Raw genomic sequence first — 20,748 nt, 5'->3', positions numbered from 1 at the left:
AAGAATGGAAACTTTAAACATGAGCAGCTCTCTAATGCATTAAATAATTACTTATATTTTAAGAAGCTGCTAATTTCCAGTGATAACCAAATGTTACTGCCCAAAAATGAAATCAAATCTATTTCTTCCTGAAGTGAATGCACTAATAAATCTTAACCTCTTCTTTCTGTGATCAGTCCTAGAAGAGAGAAGTTATCAGAAAACACTGAGGATGTTCAAAAACTCTTCTTTGCATAAAGAAACAGCATGTTCATTCACACATCTTCTCTTCTGCTGACCTCTGAGTATCTGTGATCAGGACACATAATGCAAGAGAGAGAGTTTAAACCTATGGGAAACTACTTGAGTGCTTCTGGAACCGGTCAAGATGTATTTAGTACAGAAGCCTTACACTCCCCTTGCATGTTCTCCTCTTAAGTTTCCTTTGGGTATATTTTAATTAGTGCCCTACATTAGATTTCTATTCTAACCCCTCTATTCCAGCTCCCTGCACGCTCCTGCTGCACCACAAAACCCTCCTGCTCATACTTTCCATCCAGAAGTACATGATGCTATGCAGCACTCATGACTACACAGATGGGCATAGCCATCTCACCAGCTCATGCTTCCTGTCTGTTCATTGTCACACAATGACCCTGCAATACTCCCAACAGGTAAGATTCGGGTGCCACGAACGTCCAAAGAGCACAGTAACTCATACACGAGTTGATGACATGAAAATTTTAAGTCTAAAATAAGATCTTAACAGTGTTGAAGTGTCTAGACACTGTGACACTAAAGAATTTATGAATGGAGGCCATCAGTGCCATGGGTTAGTGGTGGCCTTGGCAGTGCTGGGGTAAGGGCTGGACTCGATGACCATAAAGGTCTTTTCCAACCTGGTTGATTCTGTGATTCTACAATGAGAATGACTAAAGAAAACACCCACACAAGAAGGTGGTTTTGCAGTTAACAGCACAAGCCGTGTGCACCAAGGGTCAGCATTGGCTCTTTGACAACATCATGCAGGTCACCTGTGGCACTTTTTAGCTGCAGGTTAGTTTCGGCCAATCTGCAAACACGAGGTTACTTTAACCTACACCAAGGCAGAACTGCAGCATGCAAAGTTACACACCAGCGAGCTGGGAGGGTTTTAACCTCTGTCCTGCTTTCATGCCCAGGGCTGGCTCTAACAGATACCGTGCTCCCACAGCGTGGGGGAAGGAAGTGGAAAGACGGCAGTGCCAAAAATAAAGCTTCCTGTGGTGGTACTAGAGGCCAATGAGCTACTTCTGGGCAGCTCACATTGTCACCCTGCTGCCCATCCATCTCCACTCTCTGGGGCTTAACATGCAGAAGAAATCACAGAGGCCACCTCCTCCTCCCCAGAGCATGAGGAGTGACCCAGCCAGCTGCCATGTCTGCCATGTCTTGCCTCCTGCAATGTTTGCTGGATGGCAAACAGCCGTGTTTGCCCTCAGGGCAGATTTGGGAGTGATTCTCTCTCTGCTTCCTAAGGGCAAAGCAAGTTTTGAAATCAGGCTGGAGAACAATAAATCACTGCAAGGCTACATTCAATGCTCACAAACAACTCCAGCTAAACATGAACACATTCTTTGGTGATTAACTATTACTGACCTAAGGAAGAATAATCTCTCAAATCAGCTCCCAGCAAACATTTTCAAACCAAACTATGCACACTTGGACAGCAAGCAGCAGGTATAAAAAAAGAAAAGCATTTAAATTGTCAGTTTAAGATGGATGGAAGGCTTGTGGGAAGGGAGAGCAGTGGGGCTGAACAACAGGAACCAGGATTAGAGGGGATCTTCAGCCCTTTTGCTCCACAAGTGCTTTCCCTGATCTGTACAGCTCTGGTAAAGCTGAAGAGCCACACGACTCGAGACAAGACACAGACAAAGCCACGTGCAGTAGGACACTGACTAAGCAGTAAAGGAGAGAAAGTACAGCTAAGGGGTATAACAGAGATTTCAGTTTGCTGTTACTCATCTGTTACAACCCCCACTTGGGGTTTTCCCTTCCCTTGCCACAGGCTGCAATTCAGCAGAGCAGGTCTCCATTCGGGTGAACCAGCCAGACCGGTTAGAGCAGCAGTGTAAGTCATGCTCGCCCAGGCCACGAGGGCTACACTGGGAAGGGAACAGGCAATTCCTAAGGCAGCTGGAAGAGGAAACTGGGAAAACAAAAGCAAAGCGTGGCTGGGTGAAGTCTCTGTTCATGTGGCTTATCTGGATGTACACAGGGCATGTGTGGCTGGCAAAGGAGAGGCTTTGGAAGAGCAGCACCACAGCTACGAGCAGTCACACAATCAAGCACTTCGACCACACTTCATAAAGCTCAAAATCAGTTTATCTTGAGGGATAATAAAGTGACTGCACCAACTGCAGCTTGAAACATAGAAACTGTATCAAATACGTAAGGGGGAAGTGGACAGGGGGGATTAGCAGGGCTCTGGGGGCAAGGAACCTGACATGCAACAGACAAGGCTGGCTCTGAAGTGCTATTTCCAAATACCCCCTGTAAAAACCTGGACAACTTCCTGCAAAAAGTCCACAGGTCACCGAGGTGCCTGTTCCAGAGCTGTCCCGAACGCTGGATTTCCTTTACTGTGCCACGAGCACAGAAAAAGGGGCCTGATTCTTACACTGGCAATGCAGCTCCTGAGACCCTGCTGGCTGCAGGAGCCCTGCCTGCACCCCTGTGATCTGAGTTAACATTGCCATGCTCAGCCCTCTGCCAGGTCACTGCTATTTTTACAGCAGATAATGGGATAAGGCATCTCCTGGATGGAGATTAAATGACAGCAAAGCAGAAATAGCCAGCAGAAAGTGTCAGCACCAACCCAGTGTTTTAGACTGCAAAAATAAACGAACTCCAAGTTACTTTCTGAGGTCCCTGGCACCAAGTTCAAAGGCAGAACCAACTGTAGCACGGGTCCTTCTCCTGCCTGTAAGAGCTCACTGCTAGTCAGAAATCAAAGTCCACACAAGAATTCAGCCCATGCATGACGACTGGATTCTATTTGTGGCAACTGTTTAGTTCCTCTCATAGGCACATGCTTTACCTACAGCATGAGGCAAAGGTGGGACAATGTCCTCAAAGAGGTTTAAGAGCAGTCGGAAGCTCCCAGCCCTGCAGATGATGGTAATGGCAGCCACAGCCTCCGACAAGGATCAGCCCTTTGGGAGAGAGCGGGAACTTGCACATTTACCCACAGTTCCGTGTGGATTTGCTGTACCCAAGGTTGGCAGCACCCAGCCTCTGAGCTCTTTCTTACCCTACCTCCCTACATAAAAGCAATCCCTCACAAAGCCTGACCTCCTAGGAAACACCAGTATGCAGAAAGTCTCAAACACTCCATCAAAGACAATGTCTCCACGAGTTTAACTAAAAACATCTCTAAAATAAAACCCTTCCTTCCTTAAGCAGGTGCCTGTCTACAAACAAGGAAAACAAAGACTCTGCATTAAAACAATCTTCTAATTGTAAGTTGCCCAAGTATGGGCACCAAAGGGGTTTTACCATTTTCTACTGCTCAAAAGCACTAGGCAACTTCTTTAGAATTCCACAGAGTGGTTCAAACTCAAACTAACTACACGTTACCAGAAATGCTGTTCATTTATGCTGCATGAACTGACCTTCTCTCTTAACTGATTGCAGCAGCTTCCTGTTATGGGCTGTACCTACTGAGCTATCAGTGCATAAAGAACTGCCTCCCCTTTGGCACGGTTTCTGTGGAGGGGAAAGATCCTGTTTCTCTTTGGGCCTCCCCAGCTGGTGGGGACATCTTTATACAGTGCAGGAAGTTCGTACTTTGCTCACTGATATTAATACAAAGACTTCTATTTGGGGCTTCTTTCTTTTTTAACACCACTCTGGGGGCATGAGGAACACACTTTACACGTTTCAGATCACAGGGGAGCAGAAGTTGCACAAGTCTTGCTTACAAAGAGTATTACTTAACAGGTAAATGTGTTTATTGTTGAACCTCCTGCTCTTCTGAAATGAAAACATTATAAAGCCATGTTTATTTGACGTTAACCTGTATTTAACACATCCATTAGACTCTCAGGTAGTAGTTATTTATTCTATTCCACCGGTTACCAGTGTAACAACAGGCATAGTGGTGAGGAGAGCTGGTGAGAGGAATTCTACTTGTCACCAGGGCACGAGGAACTCCCAGTTAGGACAACTGTGCTCCTAGCAGCACAGGGGATAACGGGGGCTCGTCCTCACTGAGGACTTGGAAACCCAAAGTACTTGCAATCCTGAAACAGCACAAAGGAGCTCTAGGACCACTCTGCCTGCTGCTGCTGCACAGTTCTAACAGGCACCTCCAGCAATCCCAGCGGACCACTGCTCTGCTTGGACACAGCACTCCTTTGGAACACGCAGCATGACTCAACTTACACAAGTAAGAGCAGGGAGGTGAAACCAAGAACCGGCAGCTCCGAGGTCTGCCCTGACCCTGTCACTAAACCACAGCACCGTTTTTGGAACAGTCTCTCAGCTCTGCGTGGCCCTTCCACTTCGTACCACAGGCTCAGTGCTCTTCCTCCAGCGAGGGAACAGTTACGTTCACTCACCAGCCCTTTCCTGTTGGGTTTTATTGCACCAGTCCTCCGAGACAAGCAACAAACAGGGCTGTGGAGCTGTGTGGGGAGGGCAGCTGTGGCAACCCAGCAGTTCTAACTCCTGCAGTTGTGACACGGGGAGATGCGGACTGAAGGGCTGGTGGCTGCCACCCTGGCACTGTATTTTTGGAACTAGTTAGGCAGGCCAGGGCTGCGTGGAGGAAGGGTTTGAGTTTCCAGCAGCTGCAGGAGAGAAAGGGAGGGAAGGAGGGAGGAACAGAGGTCCTTTCACCAGGACTGCGCATGGGGACTGAGAGGTGGCAAAGATAACGTCAGTCAGAGCTTAATCTGCATAAAAAAAGATCCAGTTAAATGGGGAAGGTGTAATCTGGCAAAAAAATGAGGTTAAATATGGCTCTGGTGAGAGATTCTGCTATAAACAAAACCAACCAAAAAGAGGAAACCCCAGCTCAGAGCACCCTTTCCTACCTGACTAGCAGCGCCAGGGCAAGGCAGGCAAAGAACAATGGTGACATTCAACAGACACCCCCTGGAAAGTGCAATTTATGGAAAGAAATGGAAAACAGTCCCCGTTCCCAGCCAGAATAAATAAATGAAGATGTAAAAAGGCATGCATTCCAAAAAATAACCCCCTGCTAATAATATGCACTTCTAAAGCCAGTGTCACCCCCCTCCTCCCCTCCTCGCATCCCCCACCACCACCACCCCGGTCCTCCAGCCTGAAGGTGACCTGCCCCCACAAAAACATCGTTAACCCCCTCGGCACATTAACACACAGCATCATCATCATCATCATTATCAGCATCACCCCACTAGTATCACCATTATGAGAAGCGGAGAGAGAGAAGAATGTTACTCGACCTTTCGTCCCCTGCATGTTGCCTGTCAGAGTCGGGCATGTTTGGGTCAAGAACTGGGTTTGGGGGTTTGGAGAACAGGCTTTCAAAGGCCATTGTGCTGGCTGTGGTGTGGTGAGGAGGAGGGAGGTGGAGGAAGGCAGGACACTGCCGCTGCCCGTGGTGCGGAGGGAGGAGGAGGAGGTGGCGGCGGCGGCGGCGCGCACAGCCGCTCTGGGGGCGGCTCGGTGAGGAGGAGGGTCGGGTCCCTCAGTGAGGAGAGATGATGAAGGTTTCACTCACGGTTACTTAGTGAGACACTAACGGGCACTCAGTGCAGGGCGAGGCTGCACAGGCTGAGCCCGGCCGCCCCGCGCGGGCAGGCGGAAGAGGCGGCAGCGGCGGCGGCGGCTCGGAGGAGCAGGCCCGGGGCACAGGAGAGGACACACACACGGGGGAAGGGAGGTGCTGCTGGCCGCTGCTGGCTGCCCTAATTCTTCCTTACAAACATGGCGCCCGCTCGAGCCGCTCTCACAAAATGGCGGCAGCAGCGGCGGGGCGGCGGAGGACGAGGACAGCGGCAGCGAGCCCCGCCGCTCGCCCCCCGGGCTGGCTCCGCGGCCGCGCGGCCGCCACCACCGCCACCTCCACCACCACCACCACAGCGTCTTCCGCGCCCGCCGGGGCCGCGATGGCGTCGCCTCACGCTGCCCGCCGCCTCCCGTCGCGCTCCTCCCACCGCCGCCGCTCAGCCCCGCCCCCCCGCGGCGTCGCGTCACGCCGCCGGCGGGGGCGCCTATTGGTGGAGGCCACACGCCCGTCACGGCCGTCGTGACGTACGGCGAGCGCGGCGGGGCCACGCCCCCACCCCCCCATACACTTTGCCCGCCGTGCGCGCTCCCGCCGCGGCGTGCGGGCTGGCGTCACGCGCGCGCCCGTTATGGCGGCCGGGGCACGGCGGGCGCCGCCCGTCACGGCGCTTCCGGGCCCGACCCGCCCCTTGTCCCCGCTCCGCGCCGCTTCCGCCTCGCGAGAGCCCGGCCCCGCCTCCGCCGCCGTGCGCTGCCCCGGGGCTGCGCTGTGGTAAACAGCGCCCCCCCCCCAGCCACATCCGGGCACCGCTGAGGGGAGCGGAGCTGGGCCCGGCGAGGAGCCGCGGTCACCGCAGCAAGGCCCGCCCGTTGGCAGAGGTGGTCATGGCGGGGTCACTGACAGGGGTCAGCGGAGAGGGAGCGGTAAAACACGGTGTTAAAGAGGGTGGGAGACAAGATCCTGTGCCAGGGTGTGCGGGGGGAAGGGCGTTTGTTACCAGCGCCTCCGCGAGCGTGGCTTCATTAACAGGGATTGTGCAACCCCGTCGAAACTCATTAAGAAATCCTTAATGGAATCATGGAATCAACCAGGTTGGAAAAGGCCTTCAAGCTCACCCAGTCCAACCCTTACCCCAGCCCTGCCAAGGCCACCCCTAACCCATGGCACTGAGGCCTCGTCTCCACGGGGTGTGAACCCTTGCAGGGACGGTGCCTGCAGCCCTGCCCTGGGCAGCCTGTTCCAATGCCTGAGCACCCTCTGGGGCAGGAATTGTTCCTCAGCTCCATCTAAACCTGCCCTGGTGCAGCTTGAGGCCGGTTCCTCTTGTCCCATCCCTTGTTCCTTGGGAGCAGAGCCCAGCCCCTCCTGGCTCCATCCTCCTCTCAGGCACTTGTAGGGAGCGATCAGGTCCCTTAATGGAGATCTCTTAATAGAGCTGCCTCTGTTAAGACATAGGATGCTGAAGAGCATTATGGAAGCCAATAATGATGAACACAAGGCCAGGTTGGACACAGGGGCTTGGAGCAAGCTGCTCCAGTGGAAGGGGTCCCTGCCCGTGGCTGGAGGAGCTTTAAGCTCCCTTCCAATACAAACCAGTCTGGGATTCTATGTCCTCCCTGCTCCATACGAGCAGCAGCTCTCCATGTGTTGCTCCACACTGGTGGTGAACTCCCCATGCATCTCTACAGCCCCACATCTCCACATTCATCCCCATCTCAGGATGCTCCTGCCCCGCTCAGCATCAGCTGCAGATGTTGTCACTCATTGCTCATCTTTTCTTCCATAAACTTTATGTGTGTGTTTATAGCACCACAGGCTGGAGATATCCCACCTGCCAGGGCTCCGCATGCCAAGAGCCAGACGTGCATCCTTGCTCCAGCTCTGCTGACTCCCAGCACTTCATAGCCCCCAGGAGAAGCTTGTTTGTTGTTCTCCAACCAGTTTTTTCCCTCAATATTGTCTTTTGAGGGACTTTGTCAAAACTTTCTGGACAAATCCCAAGTTACATCAACTTATTTTCCTTTACAGGCCGGTCTCCTTGGCTAACAGGGCTTTTTGGGACATATGACTCTGTTTGTCCAGTGCCAGCAATCCTAGCAGAAAATAAAGAAGACAGAACACCCACATCGGTTCCCTTTTGGGAGCGGGGTTTTCCCCCTCTCAGAGGCAAATTGCAGCCTCACATCCATGAGGAAGGAGCCATCTCCAGTGTCACACACCACACTGGTACCTGAGCAAGGTGAGCAGGGCAGCTTCAGCCAGGGGTGCATCCCATCACACAGAGCTCATGGAGATGAGATCTCAAACCAGAAAACCAACTCAAGCATTAAAACCATTCTTCTGCAGCCCAGGTGCGGAAACAGGGCCCTGAGGAGCACGGGAGTGGTGTAGGTGCTGCCTCAGGTGGGCCACTGAGAGTCATTAGGGCTAATTACAGCTAATTAGCCCAGCTGAGTGTGGAGCTAGCACCCACAGGGCTCATCAGCATCTCCCTGGACAATGGGAAAGGTGGAACAAGGGTGGTTTAAATATGGATTAAAACCTGACTCCTGGTTTCTTGCAGCATGTGCAGGTGCAACATGTTATTCCCTGCTCATGGCTTGGGGACTGGAATTAGATGAACTTTGTGTCCCTTCCAACCCAAACCAGTCTGGGATTCACGGGTTTTAACCAAAACTGTGTCAGCAGGGGCAATGTGTAGCTGTTTGCTTCAATATCCCTCCATGTACTTGTGTTGTCAGGGAGGAAGTTACACTCCTGAGAGGTTCCTCAATGGCTCTTTTCTTCTTTTCCCCAAAATACAGCTGAGTTTGGCAACAGCAGCTAACCCAATTCCCTGATGTCCACACCAGGACATCACAGATACATTGGGATCAGGGGTTGTAGCAACATACCTAGCAACCATAACAAATAGAGCTGTGATTCAGCTCTTCATCAAAGCCCATAATGGGATTAATGAGTGTTTTGGCTTCTCGGGGTAATAAAACTCAAATTTTAACCTGCAGCCTTATGCAGAAAAGAGAATTATCATTCTGCTTGCAGGGATGTATCTCATAGAGTCATGGAATCAGGGAATGGTTCAGATTGGAAGAGACCTTAAAGCTCCCCCAGCTCCAACCCCTGCCACGGGCAGGGACCCCTTCCACTGGAGCAGCTTGCTCCAAGCCCCTGTGTCCAACCTGGCCTTGAACACTGCCAGGGATGGGGCAGCCACAGCTTCTCTGGGCACCCTGTGCCAGCGCCTCAGCACCCTCACAGGGAAGAGCTTCTGCCTTATCTCCAAACTGAACTTCCCCTGTTTCAGTTTGAACCCATCACCCCTTGTCCTATCACTGCAGTCCCTGGTGAAGAGTCCATCCCCAGCATCCTTGTAGGCCCCTTTCAGACACTGGAAGCTGCTCTGAGGTCTCCACGCAGCTTCTCTTCTCCAGGCTGAACAGCCCCAATGTTCTCAGCCTGTCTCCATACAGGAGGTGCTGCAGCCCCTGAGCATCCTCGTGGCCTCCTCTGGACTTGCTCCAACAGCTCCATGCCCTCACGTTGAGGGCACCAGCACTGCACACAGTGCTGCAAGTGGGGTCTCACCAGAGCAGAGCAGAGGGACAGGATCCCCTCCCTCGAACTGCTGGTCATGCTCATCTTAATCTCATCAGGCTGAAGGGCAGGAGAAGCTCAGGGATGCTCAGGACTTTGGATGCCTGGCAGGGAGAGGCCCATCTGGAATGTGTTTTGGAAGGAGGATGATGATGATGATGATGAGAAAACAGGTCAGGAAGCCATGGTCATCTCCTCTTGCCCATGCCCTGAGGTTGGGACTCATCTCCCTTCATGGGGTGAAGAGGAGAGGGAGCGCTTTCCCCCCCAAACCCCTGGAAATTGAAAGGCTTATTCCAAAGAGCAGTTGTATTTCCCAGGGCCTGAAGAGCCTCTCTCTGCACATTCCAGGCTCAGGAAGCATGCAGGATGCCAGAGTGGCTGCTCTGGGAGGGGAAGAAAACCTCTTGAGTCAGCTCAGACACTGGCCAAAGGTTTGCAGCCCCGGCCAGACGCTGCAGAGCTGACCTTAAACGTTTGTGGGGCTGAGAGGGAGCTGTGCAGCCAGGAGACAGCCGAGCTGCCCGGCCCCAGGCCTGGCTCTCCAGGCCAGCGGGATGCGGCTGGGAGCACGTTCCAGCCCGGCCGGAGAGGGGAAACCAGTTCACCCTGGCCTGGGGAGCTGGGATAAACGTTGTGCTGTGAGGAAGAGCCTCCGGTGCGGAGCTCCAGGCGCCCGTCTCCAGCCTCATTAGCTGGGGAAAGCATCAGATGGAAACTATTCTGCCCATCAGGAACTGCTCCTCTGACAGGCTCCTGGGTTTGGCTCCCAGCGCCTGGCAAGTGCAGGGATGATGAAACACGGCTTCACCCGGTACCGCGGCCAGGAGCGGGTGATGGAGACAGCAGAGGTGAGGCACCAGGAGCTGCTCTGGCATGTCCCAGCCCTCCTCTTGGAGGAGCACATCCCCAAGTGCAGGTTTTCCTTTATCATCCCTATATCACAGCAACAGAAGCATGTCCAACCAGGCTGGGCAACTGCAGCCACTGTGGCAAACCACAGGCTCTGGGCTGCCCACTCTGCAGCCTTCTTCCTTATAACTCTGTCTCCTTTCCCAAAGCATCCTGTCCATCTTCTCCTAAAAGAATAATCCAAGAAAACATTCCCTTTCCTTTCAGCTCCTTTCCTGCTCCAGCTTCTGTGTCCCAGCAGTGGTCTCAGTGGCGTATGAGGACATGTCCCACAGAACTGCTTTTATCAAAGGCTAATTCAGACCACGTGCCAGGCCGGGTTCATGAGGATAACTGCTCCCTTTCCTGGATGGAACATGACTTGGCTGGAATCTGAGTAGCTCCAAGGAAAACCTCATTGCCTGTTCTCGAGGCATCCCAGACGCAGGTACACAACAGAGCAGTGCACCAGCCTGTCCTGCCCGTTCCCTCTTCCTCCTGTGATGATACCCAGCACTATCCTCTGATCACAGCAAGGGAAATAAACCCAGGCCAGGTCCTTCCCCATCCTGATGCCATCTCCATGGTGACAGTCCCTCCATCACCCCAGGACTGAAGGGGTGTCCTTGGCAGGGCAAAGGAATCCTCCTGCCTTAGGGGAGGAGATGAGAGGACATCTCAGCCCACTTTGAAGGGGATAGCACCCAGCCATTCCCTTCTTTCCTGATGCTCCTCCTGGTCTTTGTCCTGCCTAGGGTCTCCGCCACCCCCAGATGAAGGTGGCAGCTCCCAGGTCCTGCTGCTCCACCACTCCCTGCTCTGGGAGCAGCTCCACTCTCAGAAGAGCATTAATTCCCATGTTTGGGTTCTCCTCTAAGCTGCCTGTTGGGTTTTCATCTCCCTCCGCCAGCACAAGCCTGGGATGCATTTTCCCTGCCCAGCTCCACCATCCCACCGGAGCAGCCGCCAACCCAAACATCCTCCATCCGCCGGGATCGGGATCCAGCAGCCCTGTGCTGAGCAGCAGGCACTGAATGTCCCTCCTTGTTCTGTGGGGAAAGGTCCTGCCCCCCTCCTGAGCTCCATGGAAAAGCTGTATTCCCCCCAAATAAAACCAGGAGCTCCATCCCCCAATGGATGCAGCACAGACTGGAGTCATTGGGGCAAGGAGTGGGAAGGATTTAGTGGAAGCAGCATAAAATCCCAAGGAAATTCTACCCCACTGCATTTTTGGGGCAACATCAGGCAGAAAGATAAACCTGACAGAGGCAGGTTCTTCCCCCACAGACCCTGAGTCCTCCGCGGGCAGCTCCAGGTGAGCATCATCCCCATCGACACGTGCTTTGGGTACTTTATTCTGCTCAGAGGTTATATCATGGTACTAAACCAGCGTAACAGAGAACATGCATAACGTTGGGCAGGGGTTGTGGTTAACATGGACAAGCACCGAGGTGCCGAGGGGAAGAGAGCAAGGCCAGGGAGGGGTGTCCGTGTGCATGTCCCTCCCCCCGGCATGGTTTCCAGCCAAACCCCCTCTATCCCCATCGCTGCATACACACAGCGCAGTGAGGCTGTGCCTGATGGAAAAATGAAATAGGCGCATCTCCAGCTCCCTCGAGCATGGATTCATTCATGGATTCATGGATTTTTCCAGTCCCGGTCAATCCCACGGGATTGGAAGCCTGGACCAGGCCCCTTCATGCAGGCTGCCACAGGTTTCCTCATCCAAAGGGGAGCAGAGGCTGGGACTTTGAGCAAGCTGCTCTGGTGGAAGGTGTCCCTGCCTGTGGCAGGGGTTGGAACCGCATGAGCTTTAAGGTCCTTTCCAACCCAAACCATGCCTCTATGCTTTAACAGGACTGGGGTCAGTGCACGCAAGCCCGAGCCAGCGGGGGGGAGAGCAGTACCTGCTATGAGCCTCCCTCCTCCTGCATGCACCACTTTAACTTATTTCCTATGAAATAAAGGAATTAAAAGGCAATAAGGGCCATGGTTTCTATCCACTGCTTTCTGTGCTGTGCAGGCACTGAGGCTGTGGGACATTGTGCTTGTGGAGCTTCAGGTGAGGCTGATGCTCTGCTCCCACACGCCAGTGAGTGGGTAACCTGCACCTGATTCCTTCTGCACCTCATTTCCCTCTTTTCCCCCCAGTATAGGTGGTGCCAAAGAACAACCTCAATGCAGAGGGGAGGATGCAGAGAGGCTTTGCTGTGGGATGTCACCTGGAGCTCCTGTTAGAGACCCGCCTCCAGGGCTGGTGCTTCCGTGCGGAGGATGCTGTGCAGGGACCAGCCCGGCTGCCACCTCCCCTAAAACTCATAGGCAGACACGAAGATGGTGATTCTGGACACGTGCTTGGCCTGGAAGACACGGTCCAGGTACTCGGACATGTCCACATCCACCTGGATGGTCTGGGGGCCCTGGAGGCTCTGCACCAGGATGAGCTCCCCGGTGTGCCGGTCCGAGCGCTGCATCACAAAGTGCCCACGGTTGTTGCCGCCCGCGATGCCGAAGCGGAGGCTGTCAGGGCCCGGCCGGCCGGGAGCTGCCGCCGTGGCCATGCGGAACAGTGGGGTGGGAGTCAGCAGCTTGGATGGCAGCGGAAGGTAGTGGAAGGAGATGGTTTTGGGGGCTTGGTGGCATGAGCGGCTCTCCATCGGGCAGGGGTTGCGCTCACACTGGCTGCAAAGGGAAAGACATAGGGAGAGTTTCTGGGAGCACCAGGGATGCTGGGTCCGTGTCCCCCACCTCAGTGGTGGTGTATCTATGGGGATGCTACATGTGTTTTTAGAACCCAGCACCCCAGCTCTGGGGCAGCAGCACAAGAGGGACGTGGAGCTGTTGGAGCGAGCCCAGAGGAGGCCATGGAGATGCTGCGAGGGCTGGAGCAGCTCTGCTCTGGAGCCAGGCTGAGAGAGCTGGGCTGGGGCAGCCTGGAGAAGAGAAGGCTCCTGAAGGGGAGACCTGAGAGCAGCTCCAGTGCCTGAAGGGGCTGCAGGAAACCTGGAGAGGGGCTTGGGACAAGGGCCTGTAGGGACAGGCCAAGGGGAATGGCTTGAACCTGCCAGAACAGGGGAGACTGAGCTGAGCTCTTAGGCAGAAGCTCTTCCCTGTGAGGGTGCTGAGGCGCTGGCCCAGGGTGCCCAGAGAAGCTGTGGCTGCCCCATCCCTGGCAGTGCTCAAGGCCAGGTTGGACACAGGGGCTTGGAGCAAGCTGCTCCAGTGGAAGGGGTCCCTGCCTGTGGCATGGGGTTGGAGCTGGAGGAGCTTTAAATGCCCCTTCCAACACAAACCAGGCTGGGGTTCTATGAGAGCGGGATGAGGCTTTGCACCCTACTGCACTTACAAGGGTGATGTCTTGACATAGGTGACGTTGCCAGCGGGCGGGGGGCACTGGGGGCTCACACACTGGAAGCCCCCCCCAGTGTTGATGCAGGTTGTTCCCCTCGTGCAGTTGTCCTGGGACAGAGCACACTCGTCGATGTCTGTAAAACAGAGGTGGGCAGCAGGTCAGGCTCACCAGAGACCTGGAGCTGACCTCACGGAGGGCAGAAAGTAGGCAAAGACACCTTGAAATGGGTCAGACATCAAATGTGATCAAAGAGAGGTGGCTGAAAACACCTCAGTCACCCCAAACCCTGTCTGTGCCTGCGCTGCTCTCCCTGAGCTATGCCCTGGGCCAGCCAGGGTTAACAGCACTGCTCTCACAGCAGCAGGGGGGACTTAGTTCCCCTACTTTCCACCTACTTGTTTGCAAACACCACCTCTTTCTATTTACCAAACACGCCTTTGTAACCACTGAGGTACCCGGCAATAGAATCAGGAGCTTGGAATGCAGACACTTGCTGGGAGAATTAGATACTTTGGAACAGGCAGAAATGGGGGGGATGGGGAAAGGAGAAAATGGAGGAGAAAAGAAGAAAGTGTGAGTTTTCTCTCCATGAACTGCAATAATCAACCCTTTATAGCCTAAAAATCCCTCTTCTTCAGGAGGAGACATCACACGAGTAGTTCTGGCCACCCACCATCCCTAACCACTGCTCCTCTGCTTTGCTCTCAACCCTCTCCCCAGCTGCGCTGGTTCTGGAGGAGAAGCTGCTGACCCCTTCCCAGGTAATCCTTGGCTTGTAACCCTCTTTAGAAATGTTTCTCCTTGGGGATGCCCAAGGGACCAGGCTGAGAAAGCTGGGGCTGGAGAAGAGAAGCTGCGTGGAGACCTCAGAGCAGCTTCCAGTGTCTGAAGGGGGCTACAGGGATGCTGGAGAGGGACTCTTCATCAGGGACTGTAGTGACAGGACAAGGGGTGATGGGTTCAAACTGAAACGGGAAGTTCAGGTTAGAGACAAGGCAGAAGCTCTTCCCTGTGAGGGTGCTGAGGCGCTGGCACAGGGTGCCCAGAGAAGCTGTGGCTGCCCCATCCCTGGCAGTGTTCAAGGCCAGGTTGGACACAGGGGCTTGGAGCAAGCTGCTCCAGTGGAAGGGGTCCCTGCCCGTGGCAGGGGTTGGAGCTGGAGGAGCTTTAAGGTCTCTTCCAACAGAAACCAGGCTGGGTTCTGTGATGATTTTCCTCCCCGCCTGGGCACCATCTCCCTGTGCAATCCCACCAATATTCCCACACACAGAAATGCTTGTAAAGAAGTAGAAAAATGGGTTCAAAATAGAAAGCAGCAGTTGTGGAAGCTGGGACAGGGCACGTTTCCGTCCTGCCCTCCTCACCTTCACAGCTCTTGCCATCGCCCAGCAGCACGTACCCGCCGGGGCAGGCGCAGCGGTAGGAGCCGGGCAGGTTGACGCAGGCATGAGCACAGAGCCGGGGTCCCCCATCCCGCTTGTACACCTCACACTCATTGAGGTCTGCGGAGAGACAAGGGGTGCAGAGGTGAGACCCCATCCCCACCATCCCCATCCCCTCCATCCCCATCCCCACCATCCTCATCCCCTCCATCCCCATCCCCTCCATCCCCATCATCCCCATCCCCTCCATCCCCATCCCCACCATCCCCATCCCCTCCATCCCCATCCCCTCCATCCCCATCCCCTCCATCCCCATCCCCACCATCCCCATCCCCTCCATCCCCATCCCCTCCATCCCCATCCCCTCCATCCCCATCATCCCCATCCCCTCCATCCCCATCCCCTCCATCCCCATCCCCTCCATCCCCATCCCCACCATCCTCATCCCCTCCATCCCCATCCCCTCCATCCCCATCATCCCCATCCCCTCCATCCCCATCCCCACCATCCCCATCCCCTCCATCCCCATCCCCACCATCCCCATCCCCACCATCCCCATCCCCACCATCCCCATCCCCTCCATCCCCATCCCCTCCATCCCCATCCCCTCCATCCCCATCATCCCCATCCCCTCCATCCCCATCCCCTCCATCCCCATCCCCACCATCCCCATCCCCTCCATCCCCATCCCCTCCATCCCCATCCCCTCCATCCCCATCCCCACCATCCCCATCCCCTCCATCCCCATCCCCACCATCCCCATCCCCTCCATCCCCATCCCCACCATCCCCATCCCCTCCATCCCCATCCCCTCCATCCCCATCCCCACCCCCACCATCCCCATCCCCTCCATCCCCATCCCCTCCATCCCCATCCCCTCCATCCCCATCCCCACCATCCCCATCCCCTCCATCCCCATCCCCTCCATCCCCATCCCCACCCCCACCATCCCCATCCCCTCCATCCCCATCCCCACCATCCCCACCCCCACCATCCCCATCCCCTCCATCCCCATCCCCTCCATCCCCATCCCCTCCATCCCCATCCCCTCCATCCCCATCCCCTCCATCCCCATCCCCTCCATCCCCATCCCCTCCATCCCCATCCCCTCCATCCCCATCCCCTCCATCCCCATCCCCTCCATCCCCATCCCCACCATCCCCATCCCCACCATCCCCATCCCCTCCATCCCCATCCCCTCCATCTCCATCCCCATCCCGGTTCGGAGCTCACCCTGGCAGAGGCCGGTGGCCGCGGTGCCGCTCATGTGGAAGCCGGGCTCGCAGCTGCAGTGCTGGGTCTGGTCAATCTGGGCACAGCGGGGCTGGCGGCTGAAGGCTGGGTCGTCCGTGACGCTCCAGGCAGGAGGAGCTGGGGGGACACAGGGCGGGATGGGGTTCAATGAGGTGGGTGACAAGAGACACCCGGAGGTGTCACCCACCCCGCGGGGTCACCCACCTGTCTGTGCCTGGTACTGGCAGGTGGCCCCGGTCCACTGCTGCGGGCAGAGGCACTTGAACTGGTTGAGCCCCTCCAGGCACGTGCCCCCGTTCTGGCAGGGGCTGCTCGAGCACTCGCTGATCTCTGCAATGGAAAGAGAACGCATGTTTCATTTCATTGTGTCTTGGGGAGCAAGTCACAGGGATGCTGCACACACTGCTACCCTGCAGCACCTGAGAACCATCTGGCTTCAAGGTGAAAGAGGGACACTGAGCTGAGCTCTTAGGCAGAAGCTCTTCCCTGTGAGGGTGCTGAGGCGCTGGCCCAGGGTGCCCAGAGAAGCTGTGGCTGCCCCATCCCTGGCAGTGTTCAAGGCCAGGTTGGACACAGGGGCTTGGAGCAAGCTGCTCCAGTGGAAGGCGTCCCTGCCCGTGGCAGGGGTTGGGAATGGATGAGCTTTAAGGTCCCTTCAACCCAAACCATTCCATGATTCTATGATGTTCCCAAACTGAGACACATCAGTCGTTTCCAATGCTGCCTCAGTACAAAGGAGCCACAATAGCACTGATGTCTACCCCCCTCCATCATCTCCACTGCTGTGCTGCAGGTGATGCTCCAGCTGCAATTTCCACCTTTCCTTGAGGATGAGAGGTACCAAAGCACCGGCCTCGGGAGCTGCAGCATCCCTGGACATTGGCTGAGCACGACTCCAGGACAGCTGCGGTACCTCCCCATTGGTGGACCCTGTCACCCTCCCCGTGTCCCAGGTTCCACCCCTGCCCTGCAGCTGAGCTCTGGGGCAGTACCTGTGCAGCGGGGCTCCTGCCCGGTCCAGCTGCCGTTGGCCTGGCACGTCCTGGTGCTGGAGCCCAGGAGCTGGAAGCCGGGGTCGCAGGTGAAGTGAACCTCGTGCTCCACCAGGTACTTGGAGCCAAACTTCTTCCCATCTGCAGGGGCCTGCAGGGCAGGGCAGGAGGCTGCAGGAACACAATAGGGAGAGTGATCATGTTCAGGAGGGTGCTTTGGGGAGCAACACCTTTAGCTTTCCATGCCCAACTCTACCCGAGGCACAGTTCACCCAGTTCCTCCTCTTTAACTGTTATCTCCCCCGAATAGTGACCTGCTGAGGTTCATTGATGGTTCTGGGCCCCTCACTACAAGAGAGGCATTGAGGGGCTGGAGCGGGGACAGAGAAGGGCACCGGAGCTGGTGCAGGGCCTGGAGCACAGTGTGATGGGGAAGGGCTGAGGGACCTGGGGGGTTCAGTGTGGAGAAGAGAAGGCTCAGGGGGGACCTGATGGCTCCCTACAAGTGCCTGAGAGGAGGATGGAGCCAGGAGGGGCTGGGCTCTGCTCCCAAGGAACAAGGGATGGGACAAGAGGAACCGGCCTCAAGCTGCACCAGGGCAGGTTTAGATGGAGCTGAGGAACAATTCCTGCCCCAGAGGGTGCTCAGGCATTGGAACAGGCTGCCCAGGGCAGGGCTGCAGGCACCGTCCCTGCAAGGGTTCACAGCCCGTGGAGACGAGGCCTCAGTGCCATGGGTTAGGGGTGGCCTTGGCAGGGCTGGGGTAAGGGTTGGACTGGGTGAGCTTAAAGGGCTTTTCAGAGCTCATTGATTCCATTCTATCCAGCCCCACAGGAAAGCCCAGCAGAGAGGTTGGGGCTGAGTATCCCTGGCAAGGGGCTTGGTGGCATTTTTGCCACCTATTTTGCTGGGGACATGGTTTTCCAGCCCACCTACCCCCAGCTCCAACCCCTGCCACGGGCAGGGACCCCTTCCACTGGAGCAGCTTGCTCCAAGCCCCTGTGTCCAACCTGGCCTTGAACACTGCCAGGGATGGGGCAGCCACAGCTTCTCTGTGCCAGCACCTCAGCACCCTCACAGGGAAGAGCTTCTCCCTTCTATCAAACCTGAACTTCCCCTGTTGCAGTTTGAACCCAGCTTTGCAGCAGGTCCCCACTTCGCAGCTCTGGATCTTTCACTTCCCCACATATTACCAGGCTGGAAGCGCTTCAATTCGAATGGAGTCATCTCCATTCCCAGGGATGCCCAAACCTCCCCTGTCACACCCCGGGCATCCCGCCTCGGTGTCCCGCAGGCTCTCTGTGTGACGTGGGGACTCACCAGGCAGCGCCGTGGCTGGTCCCTTGGCCAGGGACGCGTGCAGGGTGCTGAGCCGGCTCTTCATCACACGCAGCCCCTCGGCGAAGCGCGTCTCCTGCCCCTTCAGCAGCTGCTGCATCTGCCGGATGGCGGCCAGGAGCTGCTGCCTGCTCAGGCAGCTCTGCGGGGACAGAGGGCATCAAACACCCCACAGAGACCTCGTTCCATCCTTTCCCCCCCATGTGCAGGAGGGGTTTCAGCCTGTGCATGGAGCCCGGAGCTCGACATCCACCCGGGTAATGCGGCGCTGCCACGGGGCTGCGATCAGTCTGCGGGATGGATGCTGGAACTCGTGCTCATCCTGCTGGAGCTCCAGCCCTGTCCCACTTCCACATGACAAACCAGGAGGAAAACAGCTGTCTTGTGAGCTCTGCCGGGGCCAGGACGCTGGTGGGACTCCTGCCTGCACAGGGATCGCTGCCACGGGCTGACTCATGCCCATGGGCACCGTTAGTATGGGTTTTCCTGTGGAATTGGCTTCAAGGTGGAGGAAAGGAGCAAGGGCTGAGCAAAGCCAGGGCAGTTCTGAGCTCTGACACTCACAGGGTGCGTGGAGGAGAGGTCACAAGGGGTTTGGGTTGGGTGGGATGAGGCTGGAGCGAAGGAGCTCTCTTGCCCCGAGGGATTTCATTCCCTCCCAGCCACAGAGTTACTCTCATTTCCAGCAGCTACTGGGTTTACGGAGCGGGAATAGGATCCAGCCCCGGCGCGGGCTCCGCTTCCCTCGGTGCTGTTTGGGGATCACAGGTTCTTGGTTGGGATGAGCCCGTCTGTGCCAGCAGCTCCGGGGTGCCCGCACCAGAGGAAGGGAGGCAGAAGCAAAGAGGTGCGGGGCGAGTGCTGGCTTTAATGAAGGGCTCTTTGTTAGGGCCGGTTCAGCTCCCGGAGCCGGCGGGAGCTCCCGGTGGGATGCTGAGCAGCACAAACCCCGTTCTCCCATGGAACCGGGGGGGGGTCTTTGCTCCCGGTGTGCTCGGTGGCGATCCAGGTGTGGGGTAGGAGGAAAAGAAGAGCTCCAGGGCCCGGCGGGGACCTTCCCTGGGGAACAAGGGCCAGACCCTGGGGGAAGGAAGGGAGCCCCAGCCCTTGGGTCCCGCTCACCTGCGCGGCCGGCGCGGCCGGGAGCAGCAGCAGCAGCAGCAGCAGCAGCGGCGGCAGCAGCGGCGGCGGCAGCGGGGGGCGGCCCCGCGGCCCCGGCATGGTCCGGCGGCCGGCGCGCTCCGTGCGCCGAGGAAGGGCTGTCCCGGGCGCCGCTCCCGCCCCGCTCCGCGCTCTTCCCCCGCCCCACGCGTGGAGCGGGACGCGCCGCGGGTAGGAGGAGGCGCCTCTCCCGCCCCGGCCCTGCCCGGGGGATGCTGCGGGGACCCCCCGGGACATCCCCGCGCATCCGGACACGCGTGCGGCCGCCCCGCGCCCTCCCGCGCCCGCCGGTGCCGGTTTTGGGGGGCACCCAGGGAAGCCGCTCCTGCGCTGCCCGGACGAGCGGGCACCGGGCGGGACAGCAACGGCGGCTCCGGATGGGCCGGGACCCCCTTTCCAGCCCCTGCACCCCCATCTGCAGCCCGGCATCCCTCCCCACCCAGGTACCCCCTTTCCTAGCCCAGCACCCCTCTCCTCATCCCCTGCACCCCTTCCCAGCCTGGCATCCTCTCCCGAGCCCCTGCAGCCCCATTTCCAGCTCCTGCATCCCTATCTCCACCTCGACACCCCCATTTCCAGTCGCTGCACCCCCTTCTCCACCCCTGCAACCCCCTCCTTAGTCCCTGCACCCCCTCCCCCGCCAGGCATCCCAATCCCCAGCCCCTGCACCCCCCACCTCCAATTCGACGCCCCTTTCCCAGCCCGCCACCCCGTTCCCCAGCGCTTCACATCTTCGCCAGCCCCTGCACCCCCATTTCCATCCCCTGCACCCGTTCCCATCCCGGCTCCCCGCGGCAGAGGCAGCGGCAGCCGCACCGGGCGGAGCGCGGGGTCCCGGCTCCATCTGCTGGGCACGGCGCGGTGCCGGGTGCTGCAGAGCAGCCCCTGCTATGGGAAGAGCTGAAACGTTCCCCAGCAAGGGGAAGGGGCAGCGGGGAAGGGCCGGGCCACGCAGGGTGGCTCCATGCCCCCCTCAGACTCCTCTTTCCCGTCGTCGCAAGAGCACCAATGTTTTCCACCCCAGCAGGGTGGCACAGGGCAGT

The 20,748-nt window shown here is 57.1% G+C and overlaps 2 protein-coding genes and 1 long non-coding RNA gene across 5 annotated transcripts in view; 1 reads left to right on the top strand and 2 right to left on the bottom strand.

Moving 5' to 3' along the window:
* The window catches only part of ZC3H6 (zinc finger CCCH-type containing 6), a 30,145-nt gene extending 24,001 nt beyond the window's left edge, over positions 1 to 6,144 (bottom strand). For all 3 annotated transcript variants that reach the window (XR_013956715.1, XM_080616717.1, XM_080616718.1), the window contains exon 1: positions 5,454 to 6,144. Coding sequence is in view for 2 of the 3 variants with exons in the window: in XM_080616717.1 (XP_080472843.1) it covers positions 5,454 to 5,545 (92 nt within the window). In the remaining variant the exon portion in view is untranslated. The remainder of the gene's footprint in view (positions 1 to 5,453) is intronic.
* Positions 6,145 to 7,803: 1,659 nt separating this feature from the next.
* Positions 7,804 to 12,511, top strand: LOC308220431. The gene is made up of 3 exons (XR_013956662.1): positions 7,804 to 7,979; positions 10,454 to 10,673; positions 12,382 to 12,511. It is a non-coding gene; the product is annotated as an uncharacterized lncRNA (long non-coding RNA).
* Positions 12,512 to 12,534: 23 nt separating this feature from the next.
* Positions 12,535 to 19,765, bottom strand: FBLN7 (fibulin 7; the record flags this gene model as incomplete). The annotated part of the gene is made up of 8 exons (XM_080616074.1): positions 12,535 to 12,907; positions 13,572 to 13,710; positions 14,942 to 15,079; positions 16,193 to 16,330; positions 16,418 to 16,543; positions 17,206 to 17,376; positions 18,527 to 18,686; positions 19,667 to 19,765. 8 exons carry the CDS (start codon positions 19,763 to 19,765, stop codon positions 12,535 to 12,537), a joined length of 1,344 nt encoding a protein of 447 aa, XP_080472200.1.
* Positions 19,766 to 20,748: the final 983 nt, after the last annotated feature.

This window comes from Psittacula echo, assembly GCF_963264785.1.
Source record: "Psittacula echo genome assembly, chromosome: 4".
NCBI lineage: Eukaryota > Metazoa > Chordata > Aves > Psittaciformes > Psittacidae > Psittacula > Psittacula echo.
This window is presented reverse-complemented; position numbering and strand designations above follow the sequence as displayed.